Genomic DNA, 15,909 nt, shown 5'->3' with positions numbered 1-15,909 from the left:
AATTAACCTTATTGAGTCATTTATTTTTCTTTTAAAGACTGTTGGCTTAGACACAATTATCGGTGTGGTAAACCCCATTTTATAAGCAGTGGTGAGAGAAAGGGGCCCAGTGTATTTCATGTACGTATGCAGATAGGTGTTAACTCTAAGGTTTGACTCTCGGTGATTGACACGTGTATCTGTGTATGTGACATTCAACGTGGTTTTGGAGACGGTGTAAGCCATTAATGTTCTTTGTTTCCCTCTCTTTCTCTTCTTTGCGGTCCCCTTGAGACTTATTTTTAGGGCCCTTTCTTTGAGCTGCAGGCATGCATATTTAATGATTGCCATTTTTATTCCTTTTGTACTATTAAAAATTAAATATCAGGCAGAATACCTCCTTTAATTTCCCCTTGGAGCAATAAAATGTTACCAGTAACCGTTTCTTGAGATCCTTAGCAGTGCCCTTTGTCAAAACAGAAGTATATAACAAAGGCAGGAAAACATTTACAAAGGGTTCTTAAGACTAGTACACGTTAGGGCATTTGTGCTGGGGAACAGGTTACAGAGTTACTTTCTCCACATCAGCCAGCTGGTATCTCTGATATCTCCATTGTCTTGGTGATGTTAGTCATGCTATCAGGTGTGATTAGTCTCCCCTCCCTCCAGTCCCTCCACCCCTGCCAGCTCCCCTCTCCCCTACCAGCTCCCCTCTCCCCTACCAGCTCCCCTCTCCCCTACCAGCTCCCCTCTCCCCTGCTAGCTCCCCTGTCCCCCAGATCCACTGCTCCTCTGTTTCCCTTCAGAAAAGAGCAGGCCTCCCAGGGCTATCAACTTAACGGGGCATAGCAAGATGCAATGAGACTAGACACAAACCCTCACGTCAAGGCTAAACTACACCTGCTGAGAACCCATATGCCTTCTCTTGAGAGATATCTATTTGGGTCCTTGCCCTGGTACCTCATTTGATTCTGTGCTTCTAAGTCACTTACATTCTGGGTATTGATCCCTTTGTGGATGTGTAGGTTTCGGACGTAATTTCCCATTTTATTGGTTGCTGCTCTATTCTAAATGTTCCGTCTGCTACACATTTTCCCCAGTTTGATGTTATCTTATTGTTCGTTTTTATTTTTTTTTTCTCTCTCTCTGTTTCTGTGCTCCTGGTGTCAGATCTAGGAAATAACTTCCAAAACCAATACTGAAGACATTTATTTTTGTTTCCTCCTAGATGTTTTATGGTTCCTGGGCATCTATTTAAGTTTCCATTTTTTTCAGATACTTTTTGTATCAGATATTAGTATGGATTCAGTTTCAGCCTTTGCACATGGCTATCCATTTCTTGTGTGTTTATTGGGAAAACTACCATGTCCGCATTGTAAATTCCTAACTAATACCCTCAAAACTTAGCTAACTAAACATGTGTGGATTTATTTCTAGTCTTTCCATTTTTAAAGAATGTCCAGGTATATGCTCATATACAAATTATCTTGTTAGCAAAAATTAATTTAATTCATGCAAATTAATTCCATGTTGTAATATGGTGTATGGAGTTATGGTTCCTCCACATTTATTTTTCAAAAGTCCTCTGACTCCTTGGTGTCTTTAATGGTTTCATGTGAACTAAGAATTTTTTCCGATTTTAGTGAAAACAATGCCATCAGAATCTTTAAAAAGAAGATTGCTTTGAATGAGTAGAGTCCTTTGGGTGGTGTGTGGCCATCTTAACTGTTTATTTGATGTATGGATACAAAGTATCTTTCCATTCATTTTAACTGTTTATTTGATGCATGGATACAAAGTATCTTTCCATTCATTTGCATCTTTAGTTTTTCAGTGTAGAGATATTTTATTTCTTCGGTTAACTCTATTTCTAGGTATTTTTGTTCCTTCTGAGTCTTTACTATTAGGGGAATTATGTTCCTAGTTTCTTTCTTTACTGATTGTATTAGTCAGGGTTCTTACAGGCATAGAACTTTATGGAATGTCTCTTTATATTGCGGGAATTTATTGTGATGGCTTATACAGTCTGTAGTCCAACTAACCCAACAATTGTCAGCTGTGAACGAGAAGTCCAAAAATCTAGTAGTTGCTCAGTCTTAGGAGGCAGCTTGTTTCAGCCAGTCTTCTGTAGTAGTAGGTTCCAACAGATGTGCTGTAAGTGCAAGCAGTTGAAGAAAAGTGAATCTTCCTTCTTCAGATGTCCAGCAGAAAGTATGACCCAGATTAAACATGTGTACCACCATGCCTAGATCTGGGACTTGCTTAGTCCCATGCTGACCTTGAACTCAGAGATCTCCTTGCCTCAGACTCCTGGGAAAAAAGGCGTGTACTACCTTGCTTGGGCCTAAGCTTTTCATGGCCACTGTGCCTCAAGATCTCCAGGCCAAGATACAAGTCAGAAATTTGTGTCTTCCAGCCTCAAGATCTGGATCACAGGTGAGCCCTCCAGTTCTGGATTGTAGTTCCTTCAAATGTAACTCAAGCTGACAACCAGGAAGAGCCATTACACTGATGTTTTGCTGTGAGTGTACAGACAAGGGACTGATTGTATATGTTGACTTCTCTATCCACCAACTTCACTCACATTTTAAATTAAAACAGCTTGTGAAGGTTTAGTGTTTCTAAATATACAAGTATGTCAAACGTAAGCAGGTAATATTTATTCTGCAGTTTATTTTCTTTGCCTAATTCCTCTGGCCATATTTCTATATTGTCAAAGACAAGTACTGAGAATAGCCCCCCTTGTCTTGTTCCTGTGAAAGAAAAACTAAGTGTTCTCCATCAAGTATAATGCACACTGTCTTAAGGTTTTTACTGCTGTGAGAAGACACTATGACCAAGGCAAGTCCTATAAGGACAACATTTAATTGGGGCTGGCTTCCAGGTTCAGAGGTTCGGTCCATAATCATCAATGTGGGAGCATGGCAGCATCCAGGTAGGCATGGTGCAGGAGGAGCTGAGAATTCTACATCTTCATCTAAAGGCTGTCAATGGAAGACTGACTTCCAGGCAGCTTGGATGAGGGACTTAAGTCCACACCCACAGTGATACACCGACTCCAACAAGGCCACACCTCCTAATCATTCTATTCCCTGGGCCAAGAATGTACAAACCATCACACACTATGAGTGTGCCGTGTATCAGTTAGTTGTGTTGATGCGCATTCTTACTGTAACCACATACATTAGTGTGTCACTGATGACCCAGCTATCCAATAGTATCTGCCATCCATCCTAGGAATGCAGTAACCTCACATAGAGATCTCACAGCATGTAGCCCCATAGTTAAGTAGCGCATGACTCTATACCTAATCTGCAGAGTTGTTTTTGTTTGTTTTTTTTTAATCTGAAAGTATGCTGGATATATTACCAAAAGATATTTCACACCTACTGAGAGGTAGTCATGATTATAACCCTTCATTTTTATAAATTATTGTATGATATTGATTAATTTGTTTATGCTTGTCTCTCCTTGCATCTTATGAGTAAATGCCACTTTAGTGTGCAAGCCTTCTGCATGCTGCCAATTTGCTAAGAACAATTACACCTATGTTTATTGGGAATATTTTCTGTATTATTTATTTGTTTGTTTGTTTATTTATTTATTTATTTTAATCTGGTTGTCCAGTAATGCTATCTTATAAATTGAACTGAGAAGTTTTTCCTTCTCCTGAATATTCAGAGTGTCTGGGAAGGGGTGACTACAACCCCTCTTAATGACTTGGTGTCAACTGCTCCATCTGTTAGGTCATTAGGAGGTCTCTGACTCATGACTCAGTCCTTTACTTAATCTTCTTCTATTCAGACTGTGTCTTAGGGTTTTGTTGCTGTGGACAGACACCATGACCAAGGCAACTCTTATAAGGACAACACCTAATTGGGGCTGGCTTACAGGTTCAGTTCAGAGTTCAGTCCATTATCATCAAGGCTGGAACATGGCAGCATCTAGGCAGGCATGGTGCAGGAGAAGCTGAGAGTGCTACATCTTCATCTAAAGGCTGCTAGCAGAATACTGGCTTCCAGGCAGTTAGGATGAGGGTCTTATAGCCCACACCCATAGTAACACACTTACTCGAACAGGGCCACACCTTTTAATAGTGCCACTCCCTGGGTGCAGCATAGACAAACCACCACAAACTGCTTTCTGACTGGGTCTTGGTGGACTGTGCTTTTCTAGGAGCGCATCTATTGCTATGGGCTATCTCAGTCAATGGTTTGTCCTTGCTTATAATATCCTCTTACAATCATCTGCACGTCTGTGGTATGATTTGTAATGTTTCATTTTCTTTCATTTTGTTTTATTGATTTGCAGCATTTGGCAACAGAGGTTTGCCAGCTTTATCTTTTCTCTATCTTCCCAGTGCTTTGCATTATTTCTATTGTTTGTACATTACCTCTTAATTCTGATCTCCTTTCCTATGCTGAGTTTGGGCTTCATTGATTTTAAAGTCTCCTGGGTTATACAGTTAAGCTTCTTGGTGGAAAGCGCTCTTTTGTGTTGACATAGGAGGTTATTCTATAGACATCCTCTTGGCATTCTCCTCTTATTCCTGTTCTTTGTTTGTTTCTATTTAATCTGTCTTTAGATTCTTATTCATTCTGTTTTTCTTTCCTTCTTTGATTCTGGGCATTCTGGAGCATGTTCTTTTAATTTCCATGTTTGTGAATTATATAGAATTCCTTTTGTTATTTATCCCTAGTTTTTAACACTGAGTTCAGAAATGGTACTTGCTGTGGTGTCACTCAGCACAGCCCATTAGGAACCTTATCACAGTCAGGCAAGGTGTTGATTACTCCATGATGCTTCTTGAGGTATACTATATATGATATCTAAAGTGTCTCAGGGTGGATTTTCATTTCTACTTACTATAGAAGAAAAAATATGAAATTTCTATTAAAAATCATTCAAAATTTTAGAGATGTAATGTGTCTTTTCTATCTATGGGTAGAAAAATCTGTAGGGAATAATTTATATTCATTATATCAAAGTATGACTTCTTTCAGATGGAGCTCATAGAAAAGGAACAAGGAATTTGTGAGAAGTCTAATGTGCATATTTTACCCATGTTGCAATTGAAAGGGACTTCCAGGAAGATTCTTATTAATCATTTGAAGTGTCAGGTATTAAAAGTTGTTATGTGTATATCAAACGTCTTTCCTCAAGGCTCAAGAAATGTCACAAAGGAGAGAGCAGGAGATTGTAGGAGCATTGTGGTGGCCACCTTCTGGGAAACACTGTTTTCAGGACGAAACAGGGCAGTTAAATGTGTTAAACTGACATGGATCTCAACAGTACATACAAGGCCTGCTCAAGCTAAAGACAGACAAAACCCCAACTTGAAGGAATTAGTTAGTTGGGGGTGAAATCCAAGCCCAATTGAATAGTCATAGCATTTGGGAGTTGCTAAAGAAGAGAATCAGTTTTTATTGATGATGTGAACCACAGGGCAGACTCTAACCCAAGGACAGACCTAAACCAAGGTCGGACCTAACCCCAGGACAGACCTAACCCCAGGACAGACCTAACCCCAGGGCAGACCTAACACCAGGGCAGGCCTAACCCTAGAGCAGAACCAACCCCAGGGCAGATCCAGGGCAGGTCTAATCCCAGGGAAGACCCAATACCTGGGTTGGCCTAACCCCAGGGTAGACCTAACCCCAGGGTAGACCTAACCCCAGGGTAGACCTAACACCAGGGTAGACCTAACCCCAGGGTAGACCTAACACCATGGTAGACCTAACACCAGGGTAGACCTAACCCCAGGGCAAACCCTACTCCCAAAGTAGTTGGGCTACACAAACTGAGGTCAATCTTTTGGTGTTGTTTTTTTAAAAAATAAATAAATATAAAAAAGGAAAACTTGAAGACTAAGTAGGTAGGGAGGAGAAGGTGGATTTGAGAAGGTAACTATGATTAAAATATTGTATAAAATTCTCAAAGGGTTGATAAAATATTAACTTAAAATTGTTTGTGAACAAAATGGATATATATTCTGTGGCTTTATTTCATATTCATGTTTTTCTTATTTCCCTTCCTCTCTCCCTCTCTCCTCCCTCTATCCCTCCATCCCTCTCTTCATTCCTCTTTCCCTTCCTTCCTTTCTTTCATCCTTCCTTATTCTTTTTTTCTTTCTTGTACTTATTTCTTTCTGATTCAATTTATTCAGAAAAGAGTCGTGCCTTCTTTACACAGTTTCAAATGATGTCCCGATGACAGCATAAGAAGCCCAGCTTCAGCCCAGACAATTCTCTTCTAGCCTAAGTCTCAGCGTGCACATTTCAAGACTACTTTTAATGTTAATATAAAACAGCTAATTTGATTATTTTGTAAAAGGCTTAACTTGAACAAATGCTTACTAAATCCTAAGTATAACTTGTAATATTTGAAGGGCATTATGAAGACGGGTGAGAAAGAACAGCGAATGTGTTGTTGCAATGGGAAATGGTCCTGGGGTAACATGTCTTCCATACTCTCTCTGTATTTATAGAGAAAGAGGCTAGCTGTCTGTGTTTAAGTGGAAGAGCCAGTGGAATACAGGGGCCACTCAAGGTTTACCAGTTACCTATGTATTCACATATACTTGTTCTGGGACCTCAGTTAAATGTGTGAATGTAATGGAAACTAGATACAGTGTTCTCTTTGGGACACTAATTAAACTAACAAAGGTTATTCATAATCATTTTCTCCTTAGCATTTCTTTCACAGTCATCAGGGGAGCTCTTGGAAGAGATGCTACCATAATTTATTGTCTTTTTTTTTTTTTTAAAGAAAATACACAGTTGACATATTTTTCTTTTCCTTTGGAGACTACACTTTAGGGTGGGTATTTATAGACATTAGTGGAACAGAGACAGCCAGCCCTCATGAGCCTCAGCATCTTTGTGTGATAAGTGCCTCATTCATTGCAGGACTGTTCTCTTCACCCTGACTTCTGTGGTGGTACTTGTCATCACAACCGACTGGATCAGCTGGGACAAACTGAACCGTGGATTTCTGCCCAGTGATGAGGTTTCCAGAGCCTTCCTTGCGTCTTTCATCTTGGTCTTTGACCTCCTTATCGTGATGCAGGTGAGTGTCCCAGTTCCCTATTCTCTCTGAAGTTGGTCTCTGCGTTCTTCTCAGGGTAAGCGTGGGCTCTACACTTCGAGAGAAGAACGTAGTTTACGGTTGTGATTAATGGGCCCTTCTCTAATCAGATCCTCAACAGCTTTCCTGGGCAGAAAAGACACCTGGTGCATGTGTGTGTGTGTGTGTGTGTGTGTGTGTGTGTGTGTGTACCTGTGTGACAAAAAAGAAGAAGGAGGGAGAGGGAGAGGGAGGAAGGGAGAGGGACAGGGAGAAAATTCGTTTTATGAATATTCTTATGTGAGGCCTGGAAATAATGTGTTGTTATTGATGTTGTTGTTGTTATTACTACTACTAGGTATCCCTAGGCAGGGATGATGCAGGAAGTAAAACAAGACAAAAATAGAACTGCCCCCCCCCACTGTCATATGGTGAGCAGAAAACTCAAAGATCAAAATGGTAGAAAGCCAGCAATCTAGTGAAGAAAAGCCATTGTCAAAGCAACCCGGGGTTACAGCCATTGAAACAGAGCAGTGTGGAAGTGCTTTTCTGGTTATGAAAATGATCATTTTCAGTACTCACCAGAGACACTTCCATTTCACATAAACCATATTTCCACCCTGCTTAGCAATAGATATTTTTGTAAAGCATCACTGTGCTAGTGGGTGTCACTGGTGCTAGCCGCTGGAGTGAGCGTTTGGAGTGTGGGAGTGTTCTTTTGAATGAGACAGAAGGAGACATTTTCTATTTCTCGGTGCTTTATCTTGCTCATTAAATGTCTATCCATTTGCCAGACATTTTTGTATTGCTTTCATAAGGCAGTTTTGCTTCCCCTCCTGAGGCTCTGTAAGTCATGAGCACAATGGCTGCCATCGCCAAAGGGGAAGGAAACTCCATTGTGTTCTGAATTTATGTGAGATTTTGCAGGATAGCAGATTGGTTTTTTTGTTTCTAGAGGCAAAGAGGGGCCTTTATGAGAGAGCTATTGTGTTGCTGAAAATCAGAACAATAGTGTTTTGTTTTGTTACATATGCTGGGCATTGGCTTCCATGTGGTACTTACAGTGTATCACTGCTTCTAATGGGTTGTATTTTAAAATGCATTATAGTTTAAAACTATCTGAAGACATAGGCTTGGAAATGTTTGTCTCTTCTAGAAACAAATATGGTTCTTTTTCGTTTTCTTCAAGACACTAGCATGGTGAAGAGATCCTTGGGCATGTGATCAGGCATCACTGATGGGCTCCATTGAGTACTGTATTAGCTGTAGGACCTATTCTTCAGGGCTGCAATCTGAGTTTTTAACAATTATGCAATAATATATCATACATTACTGTATCAAGTCCATTTTATCTTACTCTGTTTCCTAATTAATATTCCTCCTAATGTTAAGTTCTCACTCTGGTTAAACAGCACAGTGATACTTCCTTGACCCCATTTTAGAGTCAGAGGTACAGGCAGCTGAATCGACTGTTACTTCCTCGAATTTGTTCAGATTTGTGTGCTGCTTCCTCTTCAAATGACACTGCAAGCTCTCCCTTCTCCTGTGCTCATGCAAATTTTAAGTATTCCTCCAAGTAAGTTTACTAAAGCCAAGGACTTCCAGTGGGAAAACACAGTATTAGAATTTATACAAATTATAGATTCATCCAAAGAGTGCTCAATAAAGGCAAACAGATGAGAGGAAAGCTACCCAGGATTTATACTCTCAGAGAGAGCAGGATTGCAACGCAAAAGGCCTTCTACGACGCTTTTTTCTTTCAACACATAAAAATATACAGTCAGTAAAATGCTGACGTGTCCAGAGTAGCCAGAGACCAGTTGACAAGATGAAAGGTCTGTCCTGAGGAATAACTCAATTTCAACTATGTTGGCTGCAAGGAATATGGAGCCTGCTAATGCAGTTTCATCAGAGGAAGAAAGGGACATTGTGGGCATCCCGTGAGGAAGGGCGCCATTGTCTCTTCAAAGAGGGGACCAACTGAGTGAATAGAAAACAGATCCAGATCAAGCCTTTCTTCCCCACCCCTCATCTTTGTTTCTCTCCTACAGCAAGGCAGCATCTTTGATTTTCTGTTTATAAGGAGGCAAAGGGTCATGGCTGGCACCCCTGCGGGTGACCACAGTCCAGTCCCTGTGCTCCATGCTGATTCTCTAGGGGCTGTTCAGCACCAATGCCCAAATGACAGATCAGTGTAGGAGACTGCATGACCAGGGATAGAGATGTAGTTTAAAAGAAAAGAAGAAACTGGGTCCTGAAAACTCAAATTATAGATATTTACTAAGAAGAAGAGGCATTGAGATGAGTCTTTAGAAGTAGAACTCTAAGATCTTTAGCTGTCCTCCAAGGGCATGTCACTCCATGGGGTTGACAGATGAATCCTTCTCCATCCTCAGTGTCTCAACATTTCCTTCTCCTTTCTCTGCTCTTATCCCAGTATGGAGTTTCCTCTATACCATTTAAAAGAACCAATGAGACTGTCTTCCTTCTCTTCCCTTCCGCCATATGCTCTAAATTTCATAATCTTCCAAGAAGAAAGGACTTGTGTTTTACAAGCTACTTTTCAGCCACAAACATTATCAGCAGCTCTTCCTGGTCCCAGAATGAAGTTCCTAACTCATCCCTTATCCCTCAGGACCTCTGTTGTGTAGTGCTTCCTATGGTCCATCCCACTCCACACTGAACGTCTTCGTTCTTCATCCCAGGTTGTTTATTCCCAGGATATCCAGGAGCCTTTCTCCTGGCCAGACTGTTTTCCCTGCTCTACAGAGCATTGAAGATGATAGTCCCTTTTCTGGAAGGCACATTGTTACGTCCCCACTGGCCCTTTCAAAGCACATTTCACCACACTGCAGATCAGCATGCTTCCTTCTCCTCGCTCCTGTGTTCCTTACTCTCGTTACTGCAGCACCTTTAGTGCACAGGAGTAGCTCAAAATACTTGCTTGGTAAGGATGGACAGATAGAAATTCAGGTCCAAGTATTGTATGCCTCACTCAGAAGTTCTGGACCCAGCACATGTAGGAAGGGTGCTAACTCAGGAAATGGTCTCAGAATGCATATGTGCTTCTAGCTCTTGAAAAAGCAGCATACAGATGTCCTAATGAGTTCGTGACCAACCAAACTGTGAGCCAATTTGTGCCATGGTCACGCTTCAGGTGAAAGAAAAAATGGAAAATTAGTAAAATCGGGGAAATGGAAAGGGTACTTTCCTTAAGAGCTCCAGCCTTTTAGAACATTTGAACGATTGAAAAGCAATTTATTCTAGGCTTTTCTAAAGGCAGGTGATTGCTACCTGCACTAAAGAAAAAAATGGTGCCACATTTGAATCAAAAATTAAATACAGTGTTAGACTTTTCTTCCTGGTGCCTTGGGTTAAAGCCAGGGCTACTGTGTGTTAAGCCTGGGTTCTACCACTTCAGCCCTAGGAACGTGATATTATTTCTACAAAGGCTTCATTTTTAAGAAAATGAGTAAAACAGAATGCATCTTTGGGAAGAAATATAATTATTTTGTGTACATTCATGAAATTGGATTTTCTACATTTATCATTAAAACTCCTTGTTGTTTCACATTCTCTGTGGTTTGGGTAAAGTAATCAGAAATAAGACAAAAGCAGATTCCAGGAAATGACTCGTAAGATCAATGTGTTACAGGACATGAGTAAAGTTTGTAGAGAATATCTGTTTTAGGAAAATTTTATCCCGTATTCCCCTTACTGTCTTGGTGACATCATTCAATCTCTATGCTTTCCCTCATTCCCCTGCTCCCCCGTGTTTGGTTTTCAGTGTGCACCGCCCACTCTTTCTGATCAGTTGATAAAAGGAGTTGAAACAGATTGTGGAATAGACAAGTAGAAAGTGTCAAAAGAATTCCCAAAAGAAAGGTGAATGCAGACAGGAGTAGATGGAGGGGCTGTTCAATGAGCCAATGAGAGTGGAGGGTGGTGAGACTAAATAGGGGACCAATCAAGGACCACATCCTCTAGGGCAGCAATATCGTTATCCAATAAGATCTGCTCTGTTCGAGTAGGACAGGAAACACAATAATTCCTGTTGTATATCTGGGGAAAGAAGACAGAGGAAATGGGGTCTGAAGATTCCAAGGATATAGTCTACAGAGCCCATGGGTACATGGCATGGTTTATGGTCTGATGGAAGTATGGGGCTGGTTAATTTTAGAGAGGATGGCCAATAATAATTCTTTGAGTAGAAAGTTCTCAGCAGTGTTCTTTTCACTTTGGAAATCCTTCTCTGCTCCTCTTCATTTCTGTGTCTAACATGGAGGGTGGTAAGAAAGGAAACTCGTCTACATACAATAAGGGAAAGTGTGTGTCTATGTGTGTATATGTCTGTGTATATGTGTGTTTGTGTGTGTGTCTATGTGTGTATGTCTGCATTTATGTATGTGTCTGTGTATGTGTGTGTGTGTATCTGTCTGTGTATAAATATATCTATGTGTGTATGTCTACGTGTATGTGTGTGTCTGTGTATGTGTGTGTGTGTATCTGTCTGTGTATAAATGTATCTGTGTGTGTATGTCTCTGTGTATTTGTCTGTGTGTATGTCTGTGCATGTATTTCTGTGTGTGTATGTCTGTGTGTGTGTTTGTGTCTGTGTCTGTGTGTATGTCTGTGTGTGTCAGTGTATCTGTCTGTCTGTGTGTCTGTGTGTGTGTTAGACCAGAAATGGAGGGAGGGGATGGAAGGAAGAAGATAGGCAGGAAGAAGAATAGAAAAACAAGTGTGAGGAACCAAAAAGAAGAGGGGCGGTGAGTAGAATTCTCCTGTCTGTGGGGAGCAGTAATGGGCAAGGTAGGCGATGACCCAGACCATCGGGCCTGATGGCGTATGTCCATTCTTCAGTTTCTATCTGTACTCACCTCCCATAGATGGTTTATATAACTGGACTCAGGAGACTTGCTAAGAGACTATTATAAAGACAATTAAATTGTCTAACTAGACTGATGTAATCTAATGGCAGCAGTTTAACAAGTACACAGGAAGCCGAGGAAGCAATGGTAGGGTATCTGTGAATGTATACGTAGGTGTCCTTATCCAGCTTAGATGCCAGTGGAACCCCAAGCTAGCATTGTTTAGCTAACCATTAGCTGTCATCTGGGTAGGAGAGCAAGATGATTAAGAATCTGTGCACTGAAATCTGGTTTCCATGATTGCAGCCTCGGGTCTGCCCTTTCATAGCTGTGTTATTTTGAGACTGGGTACTTACTGACGCTGGGATAATTCTGGTTGGTTATGGTCCGATGTTCCAGGGAATTCTCATTCAATATTGGTGCTCAGAAGGATTAACTGTGTATTGAGGGAATGTTCAGACATCCTGAAATAGTGCCAGCATACATCACACTGAAGTCACATCACTGATAGGACTGACAAAATATCCAAAGGATTTATATATCATCCTGAGGGCAAGGATGAGTCAATTCAAGCTCTAAGTAGTATGTGCTTGAAACCAATGATTGTTTTAAGAAAGTATTCCTTAAACATCGAGAATGCTTTAGGAATAAGCCATACTAAAAAAGGGAGTCAAGAGATTAAGCTTGTAGCTCAGTGCCAGGGCTCCTGGTGAGCGTGAGTAGACCCCTAGGTGTCATGCCCAGCATCACACACAAACAGTAAGATCTCATCTCTGTAGGAAAATGGGGGGCAGGTTTACAGGGTGATATGTTGTCTTTTATATATGACATATTAAGGGTCTCACCAACATAGCAGCAGTAGAAACACACAGAAAACATTTACTGATTAGAAATAGAAATAACAGGATCCCTTTAGGAGAGGCTGAAAAGAGGGTCCCTCAGAATAACCTTGACAGCATTCCTAGCTGTGATGGTTCCCCAATCATTTGGTGAACTCCTCAAAGTGAGAGTCACATCTGTTTCATTTCTGTGTTCCTCCTCATGCAAGATTCCCAATAATATCATAGACACTTGAAAATGTTTATTAGACTTAATAATCTACTTTAAGATTTCAAGCAATAGGTCAGAATGGTGGTAGAGCATTTGACCACAGCTAAAAGACAGGATAAAATACATGGCTTGTGGCGGGTAGAAAGGGAAAGGGAGATGTTGGTAAAAGAACAGGACATGTCAGACAGGAGCATGTTACTTGGGGGTCTGTTACTCAACATGATAGCCGTAGTTAAGAATGTATTATGTGTTCTTTAATTGCTGACAAGAGTAGATTTTGACGGTTCTCACTATAAAAGAATGATACATATGCGAGGTGAATCCAGAATGAGCTCGATTTAAATAATCACACAATTTATATGTATATCATAATGTCTAATAAACACTGCAAGTATATATAATTATTATGTGCCAGATAAAATAAAATGACATTTTAACAGAGACAAAGGAATAAAGAACAAGAAGTTGATGCTGGAAAACTATGTATTTCACATGCAAAAATATACACCCACATGTATAGATGTGTATGTGTGCGTGTGCACACACACATACACACACACACACACATACACACACAACACACACACACATACAAAGCTTAGGTTTATGTGTACCAAAGTAATGAGAAGCCATGCAGAGGAGAGACTGTTAAAAAAAAAGAAAAGAAAGTTCAAAGGATAAGAGTTGGTAAATCCTCATATGGTTGACACATCCTTTAATGCTCCCCTTTGAAATTTATTTATATGCTTGTCTGTTATCTTTGTAACAGGTATTCCCTAAAATACCTTTCCAGAAAGGAAACTGTTTAACCAGTAACTTTATACTTACACTGTTCATCTTTATTAATTCTCATTGCTTTATGTCATAACTATTTTTGCTGAGTGGAAGAATCAGTAACAGAGTGAAAGTAGCATTATTTCACAAGAGCCAAATGGTGTGTGATATTTCAGGAGGTAAACTGTACGTAAACAGTGCGTGTAAGAATGAATGGTAACACTATCTTAGGTCATTCGTAGTAAAGTATCGTCTTAGAGTGATTAGATATCAAAATAAAATATGAATGATTTACACAGTTATGCTTGTTAAAAGACCCTTTGTTCAGAAAGCACTTGATTATAAAAGTGACATTACCCCAGAAACAACTCTTAATCTACTAAAAACTAATTATGAAAATTACATTCTACAAATATTTCCTTATGTAACTGACTTGAAATCTGTGGTCTCTGTTTTATGTATGGTTCTGAGAACACATAAACAAGTTGACAGTTAAAAAATATACATTGTGGATTTTGTTAAGACTTTATTTTAAAACTCACACTGATCCAAATTTACCAGAACACTCCTTCTAAGCTTACTGTATACAAAGTGGACTCATTTCATAACATAGGCTAGGACAAAAAGCATGAATCTCTTTGAATTAAATAGTCATGATGCTTTGATAATGTGAATTATATATATTTCAGAATAAATATCTTCAACTGCTTTTGCTCTATGGGAAATTTGCAAAGAATGGTGTGTCTGTCTTGCTGACTTAATGTGTCTTTTGGTTTAGGAGTGTTTTCTGTAACTTCTTCCAAGAGTTTTGAACTTTTTCTCCCCACATGCTTTATTTGATTATAAAGACTTACTTATTTTATGTATATGAGAATGCCATTGTTCTCTTCAGACACACCAGAAAAGGCCTTAGATCCCATTACAGTGGTTGTGAGAAACCATATGCTTGCTGGGAATTGAACTCTGGACCTCCAGAAGAGCAGTCGGTGCTCTTAACCACTGAGCCATCTCTCCAGCCTGTCCCACATGCTTTATATCACCATGTTACCTACACAATCCTCGCACACCTATCTGAAAACAGTGTGATCGTGATTTCTATCTTCAGTGGCAAGGATGGCCTGAAGCAAAGGGCTTACACATTTATTAATACCTAGACTCACAGTAAATGCCTACTCATACAGAGCCATGGGGCTGAACTCTAACTTTGTTTATTGCCACCATTTTGCACTTGCCAGAAAACTTCTGATCTAGTGAGGAGAGAGACAGTTCAATGAGAATGGTAGAAGGGAATCCTGTTCTGAATAGCTCCAGCGGTTGCTCTCTAAGCGGTAGAACTATCAAGTTATGTCCGCACAATATGAAGGGGCCTGGCCCAGTGAGCAGTGTGCAAGAGATAGCCTTGTCTTGACAGAGGCCATAGTGTAGGCGGCATCTAGCTGGGATTCATAGGAGAACTAGAAAGATCATTATTATGAGGTGCCCTGGCTACAGTCAAATGGGAAGAAGAACCTCAGCTGAGAAAATACCTCTGTCACACTGTCCCTTGGGAAGTCTGTGTGGCATTTTCTTGATTGCCAATGGAGATCAGAACCCCACTGGGGTCAGTGCTACTCCTGGACAGGTGGCACTGGTTAAGAAGGCAGGTTGAGCAAACATGTAAGCATGGCTTTGAGTGCCTGTGTGGCTTCCCTCAGTGATGGACTGTGACCTGGGATGTGTATGTAAAATAAACCCTTTCATCCCCATGTTGGTCTTAGACATTGCTTTATTACAGCAATAGACAGCAAACTAAGACAGGGCTGCAGGGGTGTGCATGTGTTAGGATCATATCATGAGTACTGCAGTGTATTCATTTGAAGATGAAATTAATAATCTGTTTGATATATAATACTGGGCAGTTTTTAAATGGCCAGTAAGTTCTTATTCAGGTCAGGGAAAATCTTTCTAAAAGGGGGAGGTATGTAACTTGGATGAATATAAGATTTGATTTAGAAAATGGGAGATAAAGGCATTCAAGTTTTATATCAAAACCAACAGCTTCAGTCCCTGTGATATTCTCTCTTCTCTCTCTCTCTTCTCTCTCTCTCTTCTCTCTCTCTCTCTCTCTCTCTCTCTCTCTCTCTTCTCTCTCTCTCTCTCTCTCTCTCTCTCTCTCTCTCTCTCTCTCTCT

At 40.3% G+C, this 15,909-nt stretch overlaps 1 protein-coding gene across 1 annotated transcript in view; it reads left to right on the top strand.

Annotated features, from left to right (window-relative positions):
* The window catches only part of Tmem117 (transmembrane protein 117), a 437,212-nt gene that overhangs the window by 354,055 nt on the left and 67,248 nt on the right, over positions 1-15,909 (top strand). The window contains exon 6 of the mRNA XM_028752174.1: positions 6,888-7,047. Coding sequence (XP_028608007.1) covers positions 6,888-7,047 — 160 coding nt within the window. The remainder of the gene's footprint in view (positions 1-6,887; positions 7,048-15,909) is intronic.

Source organism: Grammomys surdaster, unplaced genomic scaffold (genome assembly GCF_004785775.1).
Source record: "Grammomys surdaster isolate TR1022 unplaced genomic scaffold, NIH_TR_1.0 125878, whole genome shotgun sequence".
NCBI lineage: Eukaryota > Metazoa > Chordata > Mammalia > Rodentia > Muridae > Grammomys > Grammomys surdaster.
The sequence above is the reverse complement of the archived record's forward strand: the minus strand, read 5'-3'. Positions and strand labels throughout refer to the sequence as shown.